The sequence below is a fragment of the Fusarium oxysporum genome, chromosome 3 (assembly GCF_000149955.1).
Source record: "Fusarium oxysporum f. sp. lycopersici 4287 chromosome 3, whole genome shotgun sequence".
Taxonomy (NCBI): Eukaryota; Fungi; Ascomycota; class Sordariomycetes; order Hypocreales; family Nectriaceae; genus Fusarium; species Fusarium oxysporum.
Window position 1 is genome coordinate 158710 of NC_030988.1, and position 19428 is coordinate 178137.

General features: G+C 47.2%; 4 protein-coding genes across 5 annotated transcripts; 2 read left to right on the forward strand and 2 right to left on the reverse strand.

Moving 5' to 3' along the window:
* Nucleotides 1-3617: 3617 nt before the first annotated feature.
* Nucleotides 3618-5988, reverse strand: FOXG_17333 (uncharacterized protein). Of its 2 annotated transcripts, XM_018397338.1 has the most exons (4): nucleotides 5199-5978; nucleotides 4571-5024; nucleotides 4178-4494; nucleotides 3618-3991 (listed from the first exon to the last, which is right to left on the reverse strand). In XM_018397338.1, exons 1-2 carry the CDS (start codon nucleotides 5652-5654, stop codon nucleotides 4593-4595), a joined length of 888 nt encoding a protein of 295 aa, XP_018258310.1. In that variant the 5' UTR covers nucleotides 5655-5978; the 3' UTR covers nucleotides 3618-3991; nucleotides 4178-4494; nucleotides 4571-4592. The 2 variants fall into 2 exon arrangements, with proteins under 2 accessions (XP_018258310.1, XP_018258311.1); XM_018397339.1 differs by lacking the exon at nucleotides 3618-3991 and having other exon boundaries at nucleotides 4152-4494; nucleotides 5199-5988.
* Nucleotides 5989-7086: 1098 nt separating this feature from the next.
* On the forward strand, nucleotides 7087-9257 carry FOXG_17334 (uncharacterized protein). Its single transcript, XM_018397340.1, has one exon. It carries the CDS (start codon nucleotides 7207-7209, stop codon nucleotides 8614-8616), a length of 1410 nt encoding a protein of 469 aa, XP_018258312.1. The 5' UTR covers nucleotides 7087-7206; the 3' UTR covers nucleotides 8617-9257.
* Nucleotides 9258-10464: 1207 nt separating this feature from the next.
* On the reverse strand, nucleotides 10465-13114 carry FOXG_17335 (uncharacterized protein). Its single transcript, XM_018397341.1, has 4 exons — nucleotides 11880-13114; nucleotides 11604-11822; nucleotides 10923-11517; nucleotides 10465-10861 (listed from the first exon to the last, which is right to left on the reverse strand). Exons 1-4 carry the CDS (start codon nucleotides 12141-12143, stop codon nucleotides 10719-10721), a joined length of 1221 nt encoding a protein of 406 aa, XP_018258313.1. The 5' UTR covers nucleotides 12144-13114; the 3' UTR covers nucleotides 10465-10718.
* Nucleotides 13115-13538: 424 nt separating this feature from the next.
* Nucleotides 13539-19216, forward strand: FOXG_17337 (uncharacterized protein). Its single transcript, XM_018397342.1, has 3 exons — nucleotides 13539-14294; nucleotides 14348-15947; nucleotides 15995-19216. Exons 1-3 carry the CDS (start codon nucleotides 13873-13875, stop codon nucleotides 17045-17047), a joined length of 3075 nt encoding a protein of 1024 aa, XP_018258314.1. The 5' UTR covers nucleotides 13539-13872; the 3' UTR covers nucleotides 17048-19216.
* The last annotated feature ends 212 nt before the right edge of the window (nucleotides 19217-19428 follow it).

Below are 19428 nucleotides of genomic sequence, written 5' to 3' on the forward strand. Positions count from 1 at the left end.
AAACTAGCAAAAGATAGAGTAGTATACGTTAGAGTCTATTGGTCCCAAATAGCAGAAGTTGACCTATTAAAATAGACCATTATGACCTTTTATAATAATTGAAAGATACTGACACAAAATGCTTAACGTGTATGATAAGCGAGTGTCACAGATAAGCGAGTGTCACAAAAATCTCAACCTCTTGACTTTAAATCGCTTTAAAACCACCATAAACCATCTAATCAATTAAAACTACTCGCTATACTCTTCTCCTGGGGTCTCAATCACTACCCGACAGGTCCTTGCATTATGCCCGGCCTTGCCGCATACACCGCAACGCCGACCACCCGGGCGCTCCGACCTTCCTCGAGCACCATTTCTAGATGATTCGGCCACTACCTGCGCATCAACATCCATCTGATCAACTACTTGCGATGCTTCCTGTACTGTCATCGCCCCTCCTTTCTGTAGTCTAGTCCTTTTTGCCCTTCGGCGCCGGCTTAGTATCTTATTTGCTTGTTCAAGATCCTTTAACCTAGCCTCTACTAAGGCTAGCCGATGTAGAGCTGCCTTTGTTGCTTTAGTACTAGACTTTAAAGCTTCAATTATTGACTCTGGGGAGCTGCTTTTATGACTTCTGATTCGCCTTTCGAGGTATTCAGATTGAGATTGAGCCTCAGTTGCTGTCTTTGGGGTCTTTGAAACCCATGGGGTCGAAGGGTTAGCAGCCTCCCCGGGAGGCGTTGGAGTCCGTAGCTGCACATCAAGCTTTGAGATTACATTTTCCGGGTTAAGAGGAGCAAGACCAGCTCCTCTAAAACCTCCCCGGATATTGCTTTCAGTAAAAGTATCTTTAAATGCAGCATAAAAGGCAGAAAAGAACTCGGTCTTAGAAATATGGGTTATAGAGCATCTAATCAGATGCTCTATTTCTCGACCATAAGCCTGTTTTAGCGGCCCAAAGCACCCAACATCAAGGGGTTGGAGTAGGTGAGATGCATGAGCAGGCATACAGAGCGTGATAATCTTGTTCTCCTGGCAATATCTCTCGAAATCGGCCGAGTGGTGGCTTTCGTGACCATCAAGGATCAGAAGACGATACCGAGCATTTAACCGTTTAGTTGTAGATCGATCAAAGTGCTTTAGCCACTCGAGACCCAGCTCGTTATTTGTCCATCCATTTTGGCTCGTTGCAATAACCCAATCGCCTGGGAGGTCGCATTCTCGGTACCAATTCGCAAGGTGATATTGGCCTGCACCAATGATAAACGGCGCGATCGATTGGCCTTCTGCGTTAATCGCCTGGATCACAGTAATCCATTCCCGGTTTCCAGGCTGCACTGATTTTGGTCTTGCTTGCCTTTCTGAACCGGTGACAACCATTCCGGCCATAATAACGCCCATCATAAAGCCAGTCTCATCAAAGTTCCAGATATCATCTGATCGGATACCATACTTCGCGATTGTGTTCTGTACAAGCCTGAACCAGCCACGAATAATAGTCGGATCTTCGCATTTAGCTCTTTGATAGTCATATTTGCGAAATAAACGCGTCTTTAGCTCTGGTTGTCGCTTTATGAAGTTATGAGCCCAGCGCTTGCCAACAGGTGACGCGTCGCGGTCTATAAGCAGAGAATTGGCCATTTCTTCCACAAAACGCAATCGCGAGGGAAATCCTCGCGAATCTAGGTCAAGGACGAATTGAACTATTATCTGTTCCTCTAGATCAGATAGTTTCCGTGAGTTTGGGATGGAATCGCGTCGTGAATGAATGCCATGTTGACGACGATGTAAGGTACGGTAATGGACTTTATAGATAGTTGCAGCGCGTCGGATACTTAATTTGGGGTCATTTTGAAGGGCCTGAAGGGCAAGAAGAATTCTAGCTTCATCTGAGGGTTGTGACATATTTGGTGGTTGAGAAGTATCTGATCAAATGGACATGTTGTAAATTGAGGGATCTTTGTGACACTCGCTTATCTGTGACACTCGCTTATCATACACGTTATATATTAGAATAGTAAGTTAATTAAGGCTTATAATTACTATCGCTATAGCTAAGTATATATAGCTGTATAGCTATATTGTTATTTTTTGTCTTAAAACTAGACACTGCCTGTTTCGTAAAGTTAAGATTCCTTTGTATTATTAAATTGAAAGTCTTTAACGTATTACCTATTACTATATAGCGACAAGTAACTGCTAATAGCTAACACATCAACGAAATGCGTTTCTATCAACCTACTGTTAGACATTGCCTGTATTCGGTTCATTGATGTGAATTGGTGTATTCATGTTGTGTTCTGTTGAAATCTACCCCTTAGAGGTTTTACCATTTCGGCTGTAATCTCAAAGTAGCCCTGCTTGCACATGAGGCCCCAGCACCTGTTCAACACCTACTATCCAGTTGGGCGCATTTCCTAAACGCCCTCACAGCTCACAGCTCACACTATATCTTCAGCCTCGACGCAATAAAGGCCTAAGTTACAACACAGATGCCGAGGATATGGCCCACGTCCTTGCCAAGTTACACAACTTTGATGTCGTTTACATCGCACGGATGGACCAGAAATTCCTCAAAGCAGGCCACGCGTTTGCCTTTGCTACATTAATAGTATCCTATTCCCGAGTGGTAGAGGGCATGCCTAATAAAGTACCTCTGCCAATATATCAGATAGAACCTCAGAAATGTGAAGGTCCTTGGGTCTCTAAGCAATTACCCACAGGATTCTAAATTGGATACAATTGCCTCTAGGAGACAGAAGGGGTGAATTACTATCTGACGTGTCTATATAAAAGCGTTCCTAAGATAATGTGCGAGGCCAGCATGAAAAAGCAATTGCTCAAGGCCGGTGAAGTTTTCATCGAGGAGGCCCTCTACCAACGATATGTAATATAAGGCAATTAAAGACTCAAAGCCATAGTATCAAGATCAGTAGCAAAACGTTATATTAGTGGTTTCCTAATACCAAGCTCAGTATCGATTCGTAGTACGAACGCGTAACAAACCTATCACGTGGCGGTTATTGCTATGATACATGTTTCCTAAAGGAAACTTCTTTCAAGATGACGCGTGCGATATTGTCGCTTGTCCAGGCCCCGGCTTATTCAAGAAAGAGCTAAAGGTTGACTGGGTGACGAAGGAGTTGAATTATTAGTGTTAAATCACCTCGAGTATCCCGAGCAATTCCAACCAGTAGAAGGCCTTTGCCTTTAAATGAAGCTTTCTGAGCCTCAATCAACCGAATTTAGTACGGCTTTGATTGACCATACCTTGTTGTCCTAGCTGATCTTATATCCTATAATATACATTTGTTAGTAAGGTATGTTGAGAGTTGAAAATAATATCTTAATTGCACTGGGCTTAAAATCTCGCATTCAATTAAAATCGTGTCTGCCTTTGAAAGAAAGCGTAAGGTTGTTTTGAGAAGTTGCTGTCCTAAACCACCTCGGCACGGGTAGGTAATTGTTTTCATTAGAATGCCAGACGACGAAGTACTTGAGTGCCTGGGTTAGTACTGGGGCTGTATCTGTCCTTCATACGTTACCTATTTGATCATTTCCTGTCTCTCTTCACCCTTTCGATTAGCATATCTCCCCTTTCATCTAATTTATTCTTATTGCACTGCGTCCGGAAACCCTGTCCAATATTCTTGCTTGTTAAACAAGGTGATCATATTCATTACTGAGGATTACCCGGTCCTTACACTTTGATAAATGGCGGTGAGCCTTGCATTATATAGCAAAAGTAAAAAGAAATCCCCCTTGTATCCATTCTTCCCAATATTTCCGGCTGTGGTAACAATCCCCGTCTTCTGGGCGGCCGAAAGATCGCACTGGTATCCCCCGTATAAAGCACGATGCGGTACCTCTAAATCTCATTGCACGCCCTCCTTGTCGTCCAGGGCCCGCTATTGCGCCTTGCCATTTGCTGATTCCAAACCCTTAGAGATCATTGCTTTGCAAGCGCGGCGAACGGCTTCTTCTTTGAGCAGAGCCATTATCGCATACGCTGTATCACAAAAGTCAGCTTGGTCTTGCAAACCGTTCAATGCGACTTCTTCTGTCAAGCTGTAATCACATCCATGGCCAATATGCAACCGTTAGGATTCGGTACATAGTAGCGCTCGAAGGCTATGTAAAGGGTTCACGATCCACTTCATATCACGGATTGTGAGATAGTATGCAGTGAACCTACATGAATGCCAATTTTATTCTTGTTCTGAATGGATACGCAGACAAGCAGTATCAATCGTCATAAGATAACAAATAATTCGTAATCTTATTACATCAGAGATACACGGAAAGATACTATTTACAACAAGTATTCCAAACAAATCAAACCCTGCCTGCTAAAATTATAAATGGATCCGGTATGACGTATGTCGTTCAGCCGCTATCGCTCTGCAAATATCCTCACATGTAGCAGGTAACGCAACGTGACCTGCGACATCGTAATATATGTACCCATTGTAGTCCAAAGATAAATTTTGGTCATTGGTATAAGTGGGCGTACTGTCAGGGCCGGGTTGCTGTTAGCATAGATGTGGAGTCGATGCGCAGATTTCAGTTGCATGAATAGAGAACTCACCATATTTAGACTGTTAAGACCTTTATGAATGATCTGTCGTATCGTTATCGCCGCCAGAATGATGGACATATTTGTATTTTTCAGGCACGGGGTGCGCAAAACGATTTTCCCAAGCGAGATCTGACTTTGACTCGAACTTTTTCTCAAATTCCTTGACAGCGTCTTCGAGACCTCCATTTCCCAGTACTTGATACGTAGGCGTCTTGCCAACACCAGCCCACTCAGTCCTTGTCTTAAAGGTCGATGATTCAGGGTCCTTCCTAACTTGGATACGATAGTACCTGTCACGGTTGGTAACTGAGTTAGTCTGGGTCAAATATGCATCGTAGGTGAGACCAGAGTCATCGACCCAGACGTCATATTCGGTGAGCGGCTCAACCGAGGTCTTGGACTTAGCTTTGGTCTTGGGCTGGGCTGCGGCCTTGGGCTTAGAGGCCTTGGACTTAGCTGCGGCCTTGGGCTTGGGCTTAGCTGCAGTCGTGGGCTTAGCTGCGGCCTTGGGCTCGGACTTAGGTGCGGTCTTCTTGGGCTTAGCTGCGGCCTTGGGCTTGGGCTTAGCTGCAGTCGTGGGCTTAGCTGCGGCCTTGGGCTCGGACTTAGGTGCGGTCTTCTTGGGCTCAGCTGCGGCCTTGGGCTTGGGCTTAGCTGCAGTCGTGGGCTTAGCTGGGGTCTTCTTTGGCTCAGATGGGGTCTGTGGCTCAGCTGGGGTCTTCTTGGGCGTAGCTGGGGGCTTGGGCTTGGCTACGCTATTAGGTTTTGCGATTTTGGTTTGAGACTGGGGCCAGGTGTAGTCATTTGCGTCCAGCTTTTTTTTTCCGGATCCGATGTCAATGAGCCATTCTGGCATCATAAGGATAAGATCTTCCCTCTTGGCGAGCGCCGATTGGACAGTCTTACTACGCATACTAACATCAGTTACAACAATGTGAGTGGTAGTCTTGTTGACGGTTGCAACATATCTGCCGCCACATTGGTTAATAATACTCTTGAAGCTATCATGGGTATGGTTTTTGCCAAGTCTGCCACAAACGGTGATCACACAGCCGGTAAGAAGGTTCACGACTCGCTTGGTCCTGGGTGGCATTATAATGATTTAGTTGGTTCAACCCTTGATTGTCTTTTTTCAAGACACTGATGGAGAATGCGATTTATGAAGATCTTGAACAATGACAAGCTCAATTTATGGGTGTTTCAGCTTCAGAAAGGCGTCGAGTATGGAGCGATGTATCATGCGCAACCGGCTTTAAAATCAATACGAGTAGGTCAAATTAAGCAATTAGAAAAGGTGTAGGTAGACTAGATCTTCCCAATTGTACCAATCTATTTCGCAAAGAGGACGATAAGTGGATGAGAAGCTACGACAAGGGATGATGTGGAAAGGAAAAGGTTCCTTCAACGCGAAGAGCAATCAAACAGACTTGAAGCGGCATTGACGTCTTTTTAATTTATAGGCTTACATGAAACTTTGTATTTATAGACATCATAATGCCGGTTTATTTACAGAAACGATATCCTATAACTAGCTGCCTAGAATAACTAAACATTCGAGTTTATTTATGCTCCCTAGTTCAGAATGCACCGAACTCGAGGCTTATGTGTTGATACGCCTGAATAGTCTATAATAAGCCACTCTTTCACCAAGCAATCATGTGCTCGCCCGTGGCTTCGTCTCTTTGGGGAGTGTCAACCGTCAGTCCTTGATGACGGTTGTTAAGGCTGCAATGACGGAAAACAAAATGAAAGGAAGATTCAAAAGAGCCCAATATATTTTTCTTGACGTGAAAAGTATCATCCAAAAGCCCGGAGCGCAGTTTCTGCTTGAACCCTTCCAGAGGAGACGGCGACCTAATAGACAAGATATCACAGGCCCAGAACGTTATTATGGTGTCTTGACGCCAACTTGCATAACTTGAAGATTGGAACATGTGAAGAGCAAAGTATTGTAGCTATCTAGGATCAATATCAAAAGCTTGAGAGCGTTTTTCAAAGGGAACAACAACACCAACAAGGACAAAGATGCCTAGTTCATAGATAAGGTTTGTGATCCCGAGCCAATGAGAAGGATTTGGTCGGCGGTGGGAGGAAAACGACGCCAGCAAGCCAAGATTAAGTAGCTCCGAAAATTCTGCAGCAAGGTTTCAGGGGCCTTCGCGCAAATCTCCGCATTTACCGCTTGAATGGAATTGCCATGAAGCGATGCATAGTTCGTGCATGCTCATGGCTAGGGCTGGTGAGTCGTGAAGTATGCTGGGTTCTATGGCCGACTCATGTACCTGCGAGTATTTCTTGAGTGGCACCATGAGACTGAATGCCTATTCATGTAACCAACTTCAAAACAGTGATAAATACGAGCCAAAAGGTTCTGATACGGAGATAATCTTACCCTTTTCACAGGGTGAGGCGGCCCGAAGGTTATGAATTGGAGCCCTTGTGAACCACTAATGATAAGTGGACAAAGCTGCAGGTAAACGTAACAGCAGACTTCAATCCAGTACCTTGATCCCCGTAATAATTAACACTCTGACCCGTTCAAGTCGGTGGCATACGCCCGATTCTGGCAGTACAAAATAAGCTAAGGTGCCATTCCGAAAAGGTCTTGCCAAGGAACATATTTTATTCTTCGTCAATCTTTGACCATGAAGTTCTATAACAATCTCTTTGCCTTGGCTTCCTGCCTATCTCCGGTATGCGTTGTAGCTATAACCAAAAATGTCCATGTCGACGTAGCTGTTATCGGTGGTGGCTCATCCGGCATACATGCGGCAGTCAATCTCAAAGATGCAGGCGCCGCGGTTGCCGTGATTGAGAAGAAAGATCAGATCGGAGGGCATGCCGAGACATACATCAACCCCAAGACAAAGATCCCTGCCAATATTGGTGTTGTACTTTTTGAAAACACCAACACTGTGCAAAAGTACTTAGCGCGTCTTGGAGTTGCTGTAGCAAAACACAACCCCTTCAAGGCGACTCCTTCAACTAAGATGTACGACTTTACTCTGGGTGTTCCAGTCCCTGCCCAGGATGAAGCAGAGGCTGCTGCCACTAAAAAGGCCATGGCTGCAGCAATGCAGACCTATTCTCAAAATGTTCTGAGCAAATATCCCTGGATCGACCAAGGTTATCGGGTTCCCGACCCTCTGCCCGAAGAGTTGCTTCTGCCTTTCGGACAATTTGCCCAGCAGAACAACTTCAGCGCCATTCTTCCTCTCATCAGTCAGCTAAACTGGTACCCTGGCAACATTACCACCATTCCTACTCTTTACGGTATTAGGAAGTTTGGACCGGGGCTTTTGCAGGCTGTTTCTAGCGAATTCCTCGTCGCCGCGTCAGGGGATACTCGAAGCATCTACAAGGCTGCTTCTGCTGTGCTTGGAAATGATATCTATCTGAGTTCAGATGTCGTCAGAGTTCAGCGAAATAAGCAAGGTGTTATCGTGACCATTCGACAGAAGCGAGAGAGTTTCACCATCAAGGCGAAGAAGCTCGTGGTCGCTATTCCCCAGACGATCGAGAACATGAAGGCTTTTGATCTCTCCGAGATGGAGCGAAAGTTGTTCTCCAAATTTTCTGCTTTCGGCTATGTTGCAGGCGTTGCTGATATCCCTGGTCTCGATGTGAGCCTCCAGAACGTCGGTATCATGACTCCTGCCAAGACTCCGATGATTCCTGGAAGCAACGCCTACCTGTCTTCTGGTTCTCCGAATCAATTCCTTCTCGGAGTTGCCTTCGACAATACCGAATACACTGTAGCTGATAGTAAAAGTCTTATTCGTAAGGAGCTTACTACACTGGCGCGAGTGGGTGCTGTATCCACCGACGCGGCGAAGAGAGTTACTTTTCCTTATATCTCCAACCATGTTCCTTACGATCTTCATGTAACCGGTGAAGACATTGCAAAAGGCTTCTATACTGATCTTCTCGAGCTCGAGGGCTATCTCAATACTTACTGGACCGGGGCTGCCTTTGCTGGACATAACAGTGGTTTGATCTGGAAGTGGAATGACGGCACAGTTCTGCCCGCTTTGAAGAAGGACCTTGGAATTTGAACCATCCTCTGTGTTCAGAAGCTGTGTATGCGATAGTGGGTGGTTTGGTGGTGTCACTCCGAGTTCGATACTTTGATACGAATGTATGAGTCTGGAGCAGCATACCTCAAAGGTTCTATGCTGAGTCTACGTTAGGATCTGGCCGGTAATTCATGTGCCACGCTTGATATGATCTGGAGTGTGACTTTGAAACATCTATCACGTATCCGCTCTCTTCTCTCAATCCCTGAGCCACCAGTACCTGATAGCCTAACGCCGACAAGTTGCTCCCCTACAAACAACCTGAGGTACATAAATTTGTCCCTGCTTCACCTAACCCAACCAAGTAGAAGAGATAAGCATGCTCGAGGCGAAGTGAGAGGAAGAGGGGCTCCTGTGTAAGATTAAAACAAGAATTTGAGAAGGCCTCTACTGGAAGAAAAGGTCCTTCAATAACGGCATACAGGATGGCGGCTATTTGTTCCGGGGAGTGCTGGAGCTTCAATGAATTTTTATTGCTGTCTCTTAGATCGCTATTGCGAGCTGAGTCATACATAGCCTGTCGCACAAAATCGATCCACTGCCTGTTGACCGGCCTCGAAAGCAACAAACACTCCATAATCTTAGCCAAGAATGCAATAAGCGTCGCATTGTCACTCAAGTATCTCAAGAATGCTTTCATACCATGCCTTAACTATGAGACTAAGGCCATATTCCAAAGCAAGCATCAGTCATTGGGGTCAGATAACAATGCCTGGGCCAAGAGCGGCATCAGCATCCTTAAAGCAATTGTTCAGCATCTATCTACAGAGGCATCGGTATCCGCTCGTTTTTTAGACCATGTCAAAAGCATTCGCTCCACGGGACTCTCCCTGGTGCGATGCGATGGCTTGTGCAGCTCGCAACATAGTGCAGAGAAAACCGGGCAAGACAATGTTTTTAGATTGGAAGCTTCCCGGACGGTGCGTAACAGCCTTCAAGGCATCAAGATGGTAAGTTATCTTCGCCACGGTACATGAAGGCAAGCTCACTTTGCCACCAGGTGGATGGTAAAATGTGGATCCTGCCGAACCTATCAGGATATGGCGACTTCAAGGGAGGTTTCAAAGTATATGGTTTATGATTTCAACTCTGTCATCACAGGGTACCTAGTCAAAGACCGGTGGACGAGTCACAAGCTTGCGTAATGAAACCTCGTCCTTTCCGTCGATAAAGGTGAATATCGGGTGGCATATCTACGATTCACCTTCAAAATAACGAAACTCCTAGGTTAAAGTTCAGAGTTGTCCCTCTTCGCGCTACTTTGACCTTGCCAAACTGTCACTAGGAGAAGTGCAATAGTGAGCCTAGGGTATGGAAGGAAATTTTGACTAGCATATGAGATATGAGCTCTTCATACGCCCAAACACTCCTTGCCGTAGCCACCAGTTATGTAATCAACTGCTTTTCTGGATGTGACGGATAACCAGCAGCACAACACGACATCTGCTAAGTATAATCTGCGCTTCGGAAAGGCCTCTTCATTGTGAGGAGTGATGCCATCTTGCAATAAATTTCCATCGACCTATCCACTCGGTGGCCAGTGTATACAAACTGATCTTGATGAGTCATTAGAAGTGACTGAGTACATAGCATCCCTGATTCAACATATATCCCCGGGGGAAACGGATGATGAACTTGCGTTAAAATGCTGAAAGTCTAACATTCAGCCCTTCGTTCAACAGATTATGCGAGCGAATAGAGCACTTAATCAATTAACGTTGAATTATCTTGAAATCAAGAATTGATACTTTGGTTAATGCCTTGCCTACTCGCTCACGTATGGACAGGGGTATGTAATTTTATCAAGACAGTAGTGTTCGAACTCGGCTACTAGCGCGTGAAAACTGTTAGTCGTCAATCGAAAAAGTTACACCATGGAGTAATTTATCTTCCAGCCAGGCTTGTGACTTCTAAGATATCTAGCCATGCACCACTTTAACTACAAGCCCCAGGATTACACAACCTCTGAAGCAAACCTGATAATGTAACGCCTTGTATGCAATACCTGACAATTCCCTAAGATATATAGATAAATCAACTCAGATGATAATATAAACACACGAAGACTACATAATAGTAGTCTATAGCCCTGTAAAGGTCGCGTTAAGGCAATATCTATCCTGCGCTAGAGCAAGATATCTTTTCAAGAGGTCTGTATCCCCTAGGCCTCCTTGATGCTCATACTGGAAGTGGGCGGCTAGAGCATCTCCCTGCACTACGACAGCTGAAAAATTAATGTTAATTAATTAAGTAAGATGTAAAAACTCGGCTGGGGCCTAACTTACAGCGTCGCAACATCTTGGGAAGATCAAGAACAATCATATCCTCATCGCCTCGACCCTTAGGCCAGTGCTCGGGATCGGTATCCAGGATGTCGTCGGCATAGATGCACATGAAATTAATCCTAATGCGGTCTCCGTACATGGTCCACGGCTTTTCGAACTTGTATAGATCTAACGCATTATTCTCAATATTCTCGAGTAATGAATAATGCATCTGAGCAGCAATAGACCATGCCTGGTAGCTCGAACCCCAGACCTCATACTTGAGCTTGTTAATGGGAGTTTGGTATATCATCGTATCATCTTGCACTCTAAGCCACCTGTGTTGCGGCCACGCTGGTGGAGGCTTCTCAATGTCCAAGGTGAAGTTTTTCGGGCCATCCCAGAAGCCATGTCGGGAGGGTTTCCAATAGTCGGCGCCGTAGGTAACGTGGCTTGGCTGTTCGGACTCGGGGAAGTATGGGTGCAGTGCACCTATTCGGAAGTGCATGAAGCCTAATGGAGGATTGTTGATGATATTACCAGAGACAACGAAGTCTTCCGGATAGTCGATTTTTCGGGTAACAAGGTTAGGGATAGCATTATCATCAATCCAGAGCTAAAGAAGAATGGATTAGTATGTATTGCAATACAGGTAGCAGGTAATCCTCCGCGTAAGCCAGAACAGAGCCAACGCAAACATACAATATCGTCGTCAATCTTGACATAGTACTTGCCACGCTCCAGGAGCTGCCAAGCCTTATAATATGTATATGTTGATAAGGGCTTCTCGGGGATAATCTTTTTGTATTTCTCCGGGTTACTGGCAATTATTTCGTCGAGGTAATCGAGGTCTCCCTCGTTTTGGGTGTTGGCAACCCAGAGGACTTCGTCGAGCCAACCTCCATTATCGACCAAGTTTCGCTGCATAAAACCCATTAGCAATCATGGCCCCAGTTAGGGCCTTGTTCAGGTACTGACCTCTAAATAGCATCGCATGCTTGATACCCTGCTCTTGCGACCGTAAAAGACGAATCCGCTAACAATCACACCTTCGGGCTTAACAAGCGGTTTCAGTGGGGGTGCTTTGGTCAAGCCCATGACCTCGGTGCCTTTCCATGGAATGGATAAAGAAGGACAAGTTTGGAATCGAAGTAGGAATCCGGCCAAAGTGAGAAAACAGGTGGCGGCGATGGCAATTTGCAGCGGCTTGTGGCGAATCATGAACGGCCGATAGAATCCCATCTTGAACCGTGGTGATGTGGAGGAAAGTTGGTGAGTAAATTACATACAGCAGGGGGCTCAATGTGGCACTACAATATCTTTAATTTGACAGCCTGTCGGTTTTTGGAGATTATTTTCTCAGGACACTCTGGTTTTGTCTCCTATATCCTAATTGGCGAGTTTTCATGAGCCATTTTCCCCAGCTTTCTGATTGGGGCAACGGCGCGATTGTTTGGAAGGAAGATTGTGTTAGACAGGTTTGTTTGGGTACTGGGTTGCCCCTATTAGCTGAAAGAGCTAAATTGAATTTGACTATGTCCTATAAAAGGCCAATTCTCATCCATATGGGATTATCTCTCGCCCAGAGTCGAGCACTAGATCTTATAAGCTGACAAATTAATATGTCCTACCCTAGAGCGATACAATCGGACCACTCCGCGCGTTAGCGTTTCGGGCTAGGAAGATACATGCTAGGCCGATCCGGCTTGAACTTCAGCAATGGCAGCATGGGGAAGATTAGAATGAAACGCAGTGTGAACCAGGGTTGCTACGTGCAGTGGTGGAGGTGTACGTGGTGGAACCATGATCAGGGAGAGCGAGAGCAGGAAGGACAGCCACATCATTCGCGATAGAGCACAACACATCTCCCTATATCCCTTCTGTCCTCCGGTAAAAGTCCATTATTCTTTTCGAAACCGCTCTGACCTTGTTGGGCTCATCTTAGCCAACTTTTCCTCGGATTCCCAAGTGGAGTCTTCCGCCATGTATCCGACCTATCTATGGTTATATTTCTGTGAGCCACCCTGCGTCTTCTCGGTATAACGCAAGAGCTAGTTATAGCGGGCGTATTCAGGTTAACATCATCAGCTAGACTGAGATCTTGAGGAGCATCTCGTTGCTGAGTAATCGTTAATGGGATTACATTAGTCACTATTGACTTATGTAAGGGGCTGAAATTACAGTCCCGGCCGAAATCAGAGGCCGCCCCAGCTTTCTACAGAAAGTTTCTGAGCCCAGACCTTGCTGTGGCTAGTGTGGCTGTTAAAGTGCGTAGCGCGGAACGCCAAATGTGACCTTGCGCTAGAATGCTGATGACCTATTTCGGTCGCGTGTCGTCATTTCACCAGCGGCTGATTATGGATTTACCTTGACAACTGTCATCTTTCATTAAATCCTTCCCATCCAGAATAAGACCTGGTCGCTGACCCAAACTGGCGCCCCAACTGAGGCATTGTACTGTAACAGCTGATTACAGCTAGCCAGAGCGTTCCATTTGGACTATGCAGGCTCATAGCCTTCGATCTTTCTGTCCCTCCCATGACATCTCCTTCTTTCTAAAAATTGCTAATAGCAGTTCCACTTCCTATTAATGACCTTGCTTTTCATAGTAGCGCCTTTATCGATAAGCAATCGATAAGATAGATCGCTATCCACGATTAGGCGAGCGCATATTTTTTACGATAGACGCGTCACTCTAGAAGGCTCCTTCGCTCTAAACTTATCCAACCTCCCCGTAGAACCTAGAATTGTAGTTGTATTGAAATGCCTTTCTTGTGCTCACCGACGATCTAAAGCTCCTGGCGGGTCAACGTAACTAACTACCTGCGATGGCTTCTGCAGCGTTGCTGATTGGCTTAAGTCACGTGTACTATGTATGGTAGGAGGATTGAGCCCCATCAACCCCGCATGATGGTCAGACCGTTATTGCTATCGTCAACGAACTTGAGAGCGAATACAGTGATCGAATTCAATGGCGGAAGCGCTCGGCGTCGCGTCCAGCGTCATTGCTGTGGTTGAGTTGTCTGTCAAGGTGCTTTCCTTGTGTTTGCAATACTCTCGAGAGGTAAAGAACGCCAAGGATGACATCGAAAGGCTCCGCAAAGAAGTTGCTACCTTTAAGGCCACTGCCGATGAACTCAAGGCTCTCCTCGAAACGCCTCATGGGAAGGAGCTGAAAACATCTCAACAGTTAGTTTCTGTGATCGAAGATGGCCACTCAACGCTGGGAAAGGTTGAACAACGGCTCCGACCTTCGACTGGTCGAAAGGCAATGAGCCGTTTTGGTATGCGTGCGCTCAAATGGCCATTTGAAAGTAAAGATGTTGAGGGAACGATACACAATCTTGAGCGTTGCAGAGGGAATATCTCATTGGCATTGAATATCGATCAGACGTAAGTGAAGTAATTCGGGAAACGATGGCTGAGCTGATGCGGATCCGATCTAGCGTAATCCTCCAGAACGTCGATGACCGAACGACCCTTCATCAACTGCCGATCGCACACGGTGCCTCTTTCGATTCTAAGGCCGATGAGCATAACCCGACATGCTTGCCTAACACTCGTGAGGAGCTGCTCAAAGAAATAGACCGCTGGATTGACGACCCCAAGTCGAAGACGACCTTCTGGCTAAATGGCATGGCGGGGATGGGAAAGTCGACCATCGCACGGACCCTTGCACATTCGCGATCTAAGCGGGGTGACCTCGGTGCCAGCTTCTTCATCAAGAGAGGAGAGATAGACAGAGGCAACCTGAACAAACTGATGTCGACTCTAGCCCACCAACTGGCCTTCAGCATACCAGGAGTTGCATTCTTCATCAAGAAAGCTCTTGACGCTAACCCAGCCATTGTGGGAAAGTCCGTGAAAGAGCAGTTCGAAAAGCTCATCCAGGGACCGCTATCTGAGGTAGCGGCAACGCCGATAGCCCCGTCGTCAGTCGTGATGGTGATCGACGCGTTGGACGAGTGTGACCAAGAGGCTGACATCAGGTTGCTGATAAACATTTTCTCGCAAGCAAAAACTCTCCGCCCTCATCTCCGGGTATTCTTGACGAGCAGGCCAGAGCTTCCGATTCGACTGGGGTTCAACGAGGTTCAAGGTTCCTACCAAGACTTAGTTCTACACGACATCCCAACGCAAATTGTCGAGCACGACATAATTGTCTTTTTGAACGATGAGTTCAAGAAAATCCGGCATAATTTCAACATGACTGTGGGCGATGAAAGGAAGCTGCCGCCGGATTGGCCAGGTCGCCCGACAGTACAAAGTCTCGCGCAGATGGCTGTACCGCTCTTTATCTTTGCAGCGACTGTTTGTCGGTTTGTCGGTGATTCTCGACGTAGAAGCCCTCGAACACGATTGCAAATGGTCTTGAATCATGGGAGTAGAAGTCACGAGTCCCAACTCGAGCAAACCTACACACCGATACTACGCTCACAAATCACCGAACTGCCAAAAGAAGAGAGAGAGGAGGTCATCAAAGACTTTAAAGTGGTTGTTGGCAGTATCGTTACCCTTGCGAGTGCTCTATCTGTAACAGCACTATCACGATTGATTGATGTCCTCCCTGAAGTTGTGGATGAAAGATTAGATGCACTGCATTCGGTGTTGAGTATCCCGCCCGAACGAACAATGCCTGTGCGGCTGCTGCACCTGTCATTTCGAGACTATCTTGTGGATCCTGGAAACCGAGAGACGGTGGAGTTCTGGGTGGATGAGAAAGTCACCCACCGAAACCTGGCAAAACACTGTTTGCGCGTCATGCATAGCGCCCTACAAGAGAACATTTGCGGCCTATCTTTCCCAGGGACGCGCCGATCTGCAGTGGATAGTTCAGAGCTGGAGGAACGCATACCCCCACAGCTCCAATATGCTTGCCTGAGCTGGGCTTATCACCATATGGAAGGTGATCCCCAGTCAAACGATAACAATGAAGTTCACGATTTCCTGACGACACACTTCCTGCATTGGGTGGAATCACTAAGCTTGATGAGCCGAGTCAAAGAATGTCTCGACTCACTTAGGTCACTGGCAAGATGGCTGGAGGTATGCTCTTTGTATGCTGGATCTTGAACCCTGCTGACTCATGTTAGAAACAAGAAGATTCAAGCCTATCGATTTTTGTAGCCGACGCAGTGCGATTCCTTCAAGCTAATTTTTCCGTGGTTGCCGAAGCACCGCTGCAGGCTTATTCTTGTCTGGTTTTCGCACCAGGGAAGAGTGTTGTGAGAAAGACATTTGAGCAAGCTATTCCAAGATGGATAAGCAATCTGCCCAAGGTTCAAGAAAGTTGGGACGCATGCTTGTTGACTCTAGAGGGACATAGCGACTGGATCAGTTCGGTGGTGTTCTCACACGACTCGAAAAAGCTAGCATCGGCCTCGGGCGATAAGACGATACGGATCTGGAACGCAGAGACGGGCGAGTGCGAGCGAGTGCTAGAGGGTCATAGCGAGAGGGTCAGGTCGGTGGCATTCTCGCATAACTCGAAAAGGGTGGCATCGGCCTCGGATGACAAGACAATACGGATCTGGAGTGTAGAGACGGGCGTATGTGAACGAGTGCTAGAAGGTCATAGCGACTGGGTTATCTCGGTGGCGTTCTCGTACGACTCGAAAAAGCTAGCATCGGGCTCGGATGATAAGACGATACGGATCTGGAGTGTAGAGACGGGCGAATGCGAGCGAGTGCTAGAGGGCCATAGCGACTGGGTCAGTTCGGTGGTGTTCTCGCACGACTCGAAAAAGGTAGCATCGGCCTCTTGGGATAAGACGATACGGATTTGGAACGCAGAGACGGGCGAGTGCGAAGAAATCGTTCCATCAGATTGCTATGCCGACGTTCTATCCTTTACACCTGACGAGCGTGGCATTGTCACAGATCGTGGTGTATTTGCTCTGACAGGTGGATCACAATCTTACGCAGGGTCTGCTATGCTGCGGCAATCTTCGGAGGCCCCGATACTCGCCTGTACAAACGGCACCTGGATCACGGCGGCAGGGGAAGACTTACTCTGGCTGCCTCCTGAATGTCGCAATGGAAAAGTAGCTGTTTCGGGAAGCACAGTTGTCGTAGGTTGCCAATCAGGAAAAGTCTTGGTGTTGGGGATATCTGTGGTAGAGGTGGAGCAGTGGACGGATGCATAACTACTGAGAAGATAAGGGCATCCTGAATTGCAATCGACCCTTGGAAGCGGTTCCATCATGTAAAAGCAGAGATCATGAAGCAAACCAATGCTTATTGGCCTGGCTATCTGGCTATTGACTCTGGCTACCGACTCTGGCGTCTGTTGCTGCAGGATGATGAAGTTGTGCTTTCTGTCGTCTGTTGTCAGCATAGCGATGCGAACGAGTATGCTGGGTTAAGAGATGGGCTCATTCAGGACGCCCGGCTTGCGGTCATAAACGGTCATGTTTAAATGACTATAAACTGATAATGGCCGCCACTACGAGGTGGGGCATGCCATGACAGTATCAACATAACCTAGATGCACTGGATCCAGCCACAATAGCCACAGATGATCCGTGCTCAAAAACTGTTTATAGAAAGCCAGGGCGGCCTCTGATTTCGGCTGGGACTGTATTCCATCGCGATTCCATCGCGATGGGAATCTAAGACCCGGTTCATTACTGTATATTCGGGGGAACTCATATGGATTCCACTTGAGGCCGCCACGAGAAAAAACGATCTTCTTTTTAAAATAACTTTTATTTATCCTATTTATCACTTTCAAAAATCCTGAGGACTGCCTGGCGGAGATTCAGGCCCTTGGTGGATGTCTGGTGTTGCGAACCCCGCATCAGACGTCATCATCGTCATGGGAGATGACCCGGATGGTTTAGGCGGGGGATATCATCGCCCCCAGCGGAAGAGGGTCAGGACGACGAAGGTATTGGAGATGGAGCAGCAAAATGGCGATATGGAATGGCAGGAGGAAGGTGAGACCAGTGAGGGAGCTCTGGGACAGAACCGAGCTCGGAAGCAGGCTGCCCCCAAGTCAGCTGGTGGTATGGTCGAGGCAGTCCATAGCTTGAAGCAACTACTGGAGCAGGACTTGAACAAGAAAATCGAAGCGATGAAGGCCGAATTTCAGCTCGAGTTCACCAAGCTCAGTGATCGCATGGCCGAGGAAGTCGCCAGGGCCACGGCCCAGATGGCACAAGAATTATCGCAAGTCCGAGACCAGCTCACCCAGGTTTGCGGCGAGCTGGAGCAGACTCGACTACAGCTAGATATGCTGAACAAGACTGAAACACCACGGTCGTCGGTTCAATCGTATGCAGACGCAGCCAGGATGACATCCACCAGCATGTCCAGTCAATCTTCGTCTGTAGCCCGATCGGCAACTCCAGAACCGGTGTTCTGCACAGTCGACACATCCAGAGTTCCTGAAGACCATCTTGGAGACGTTACACCATCAATGATTCGTAAGACCGTGGAGCAGGAGATGCGACAGTCGAGTGACCAACCTCGCTGGCGATGCGTCGCAGTGACCAGAGATGGACGGAAGGCTAATCGCCTTAGGATTATAGGTAGGAACGAAGAAGAAGTACAAAAGATCAAGACCATCCTCGAAACCAGGAAAGCTCCAGGTGCAAGAGTCCTTCGAGATCAACTATATCCTATCAAAGTTGATAGCATGAATCGTATGGCCGTCTTTGACCAGGCGTTTAACATCCTCCCCGGAGCAATAGAAACCTTAAACCAGGAGAATGAAGTCCAGATTGCCAAGGTAGCCTGGCTGAGCCGAAAGGTCAACCCCAAGTCATATGGATCCATGGTGGTGTACCTCACTAAGAGCAGCGACGCCAAGAGACTACTGCAGGAACACTACTTTCTCGTCGCAGGTGAATCGGCATACACGAGTGTATTTGAGCAGACCACTGGACCGGAACAATGCTATAACTGCCAAGAGCTCGGTCACAAGGCTTTCTCGTGCAGCAAGACTCGAGTATGTGCAAGGTGCGCCACCGTGGGCCACCATCACAGTGAGTGCCAGGCGCAGATACCAAAGTGCGTCCTCTGCAGCGGTCCGCATGAGTCATTCAGTAGAAATTGCCTGAAACTTCACCCCAGGCGGCATGAGTAAGTCGTTGCAGTTGATTCAACTGAATGTGAGAAAGCAGGATACGGTACACGAGAGCCTCATGAACGATAGGCAACTTCAGGATTACGCAGCAATAGCGATCCAAGAGCCCCAGGCACACCAAAAGGACGGCAAGCTACTAACGGTCCCTATGGGGCATCCTAGATGGGTTAAGATGGTCCCCACGGTTTGGAGAGAGGGTCGGTGGCCGATCCGAAGCATGTTATGGGTAAACAAGGATGTGGAGGCGGAGCAGATACCGATCGAGACAGCGGATATGACGGCAGCCATCTTACGACTCCATGAGCGGCTGGTTCTGATTGTTTCGGTTTATGTGCCAGGAGGAGAACGCCCAAGCGTTACAAGACACCTCCACACTCTGCGTCAGGTCACCCTAAACACAAGAAGACAGGCCGGTAGACTAGAGTGAACGTTGGTAAG

Bases quoted from the DNA above. Each gene is read 5' to 3' on its own strand.
- FOXG_17333 (XM_018397338.1), bottom strand. From the start codon at position 5,654: ATGCCACCCAGGACCAAGCGAGTCGTGAACCTTCTTACCGGCTGTGTG. The intron at 5,025-5,198 runs GCCGCAGCTGAG...CCCAAGCCCAAG, and splicing joins CAGCTAAGCCCAAGCCCAAG to GCCGCAGCTAAGTCCAAGGC.
- FOXG_17334 (XM_018397340.1), top strand. From the start codon at position 7,207: ATGAAGTTCTATAACAATCTCTTTGCCTTGGCTTCCTGCCTATCTCCG.
- FOXG_17335 (XM_018397341.1), bottom strand. From the start codon at position 12,143: ATGGGATTCTATCGGCCGTTCATGATTCGCCACAAGCCGCTGCAAATT. The intron at 11,823-11,879 runs GTCAGTACCTGA...GGTTTTATGCAG, and splicing joins GCATGCGATGCTATTTAGAG to CGAAACTTGGTCGATAATGG. The intron at 11,518-11,603 runs GTATGTTTGCGT...ATTCTTCTTTAG, and splicing joins TCAAGATTGACGACGATATT to CTCTGGATTGATGATAATGC.
- FOXG_17337 (XM_018397342.1), top strand. From the start codon at position 13,873: ATGGCGGAAGCGCTCGGCGTCGCGTCCAGCGTCATTGCTGTGGTTGAG. The intron at 14,295-14,347 runs GTAAGTGAAGTA...GATCCGATCTAG, and splicing joins GCATTGAATATCGATCAGAC to CGTAATCCTCCAGAACGTCG. The intron at 15,948-15,994 runs GTATGCTCTTTG...GACTCATGTTAG, and splicing joins CACTGGCAAGATGGCTGGAG to AAACAAGAAGATTCAAGCCT.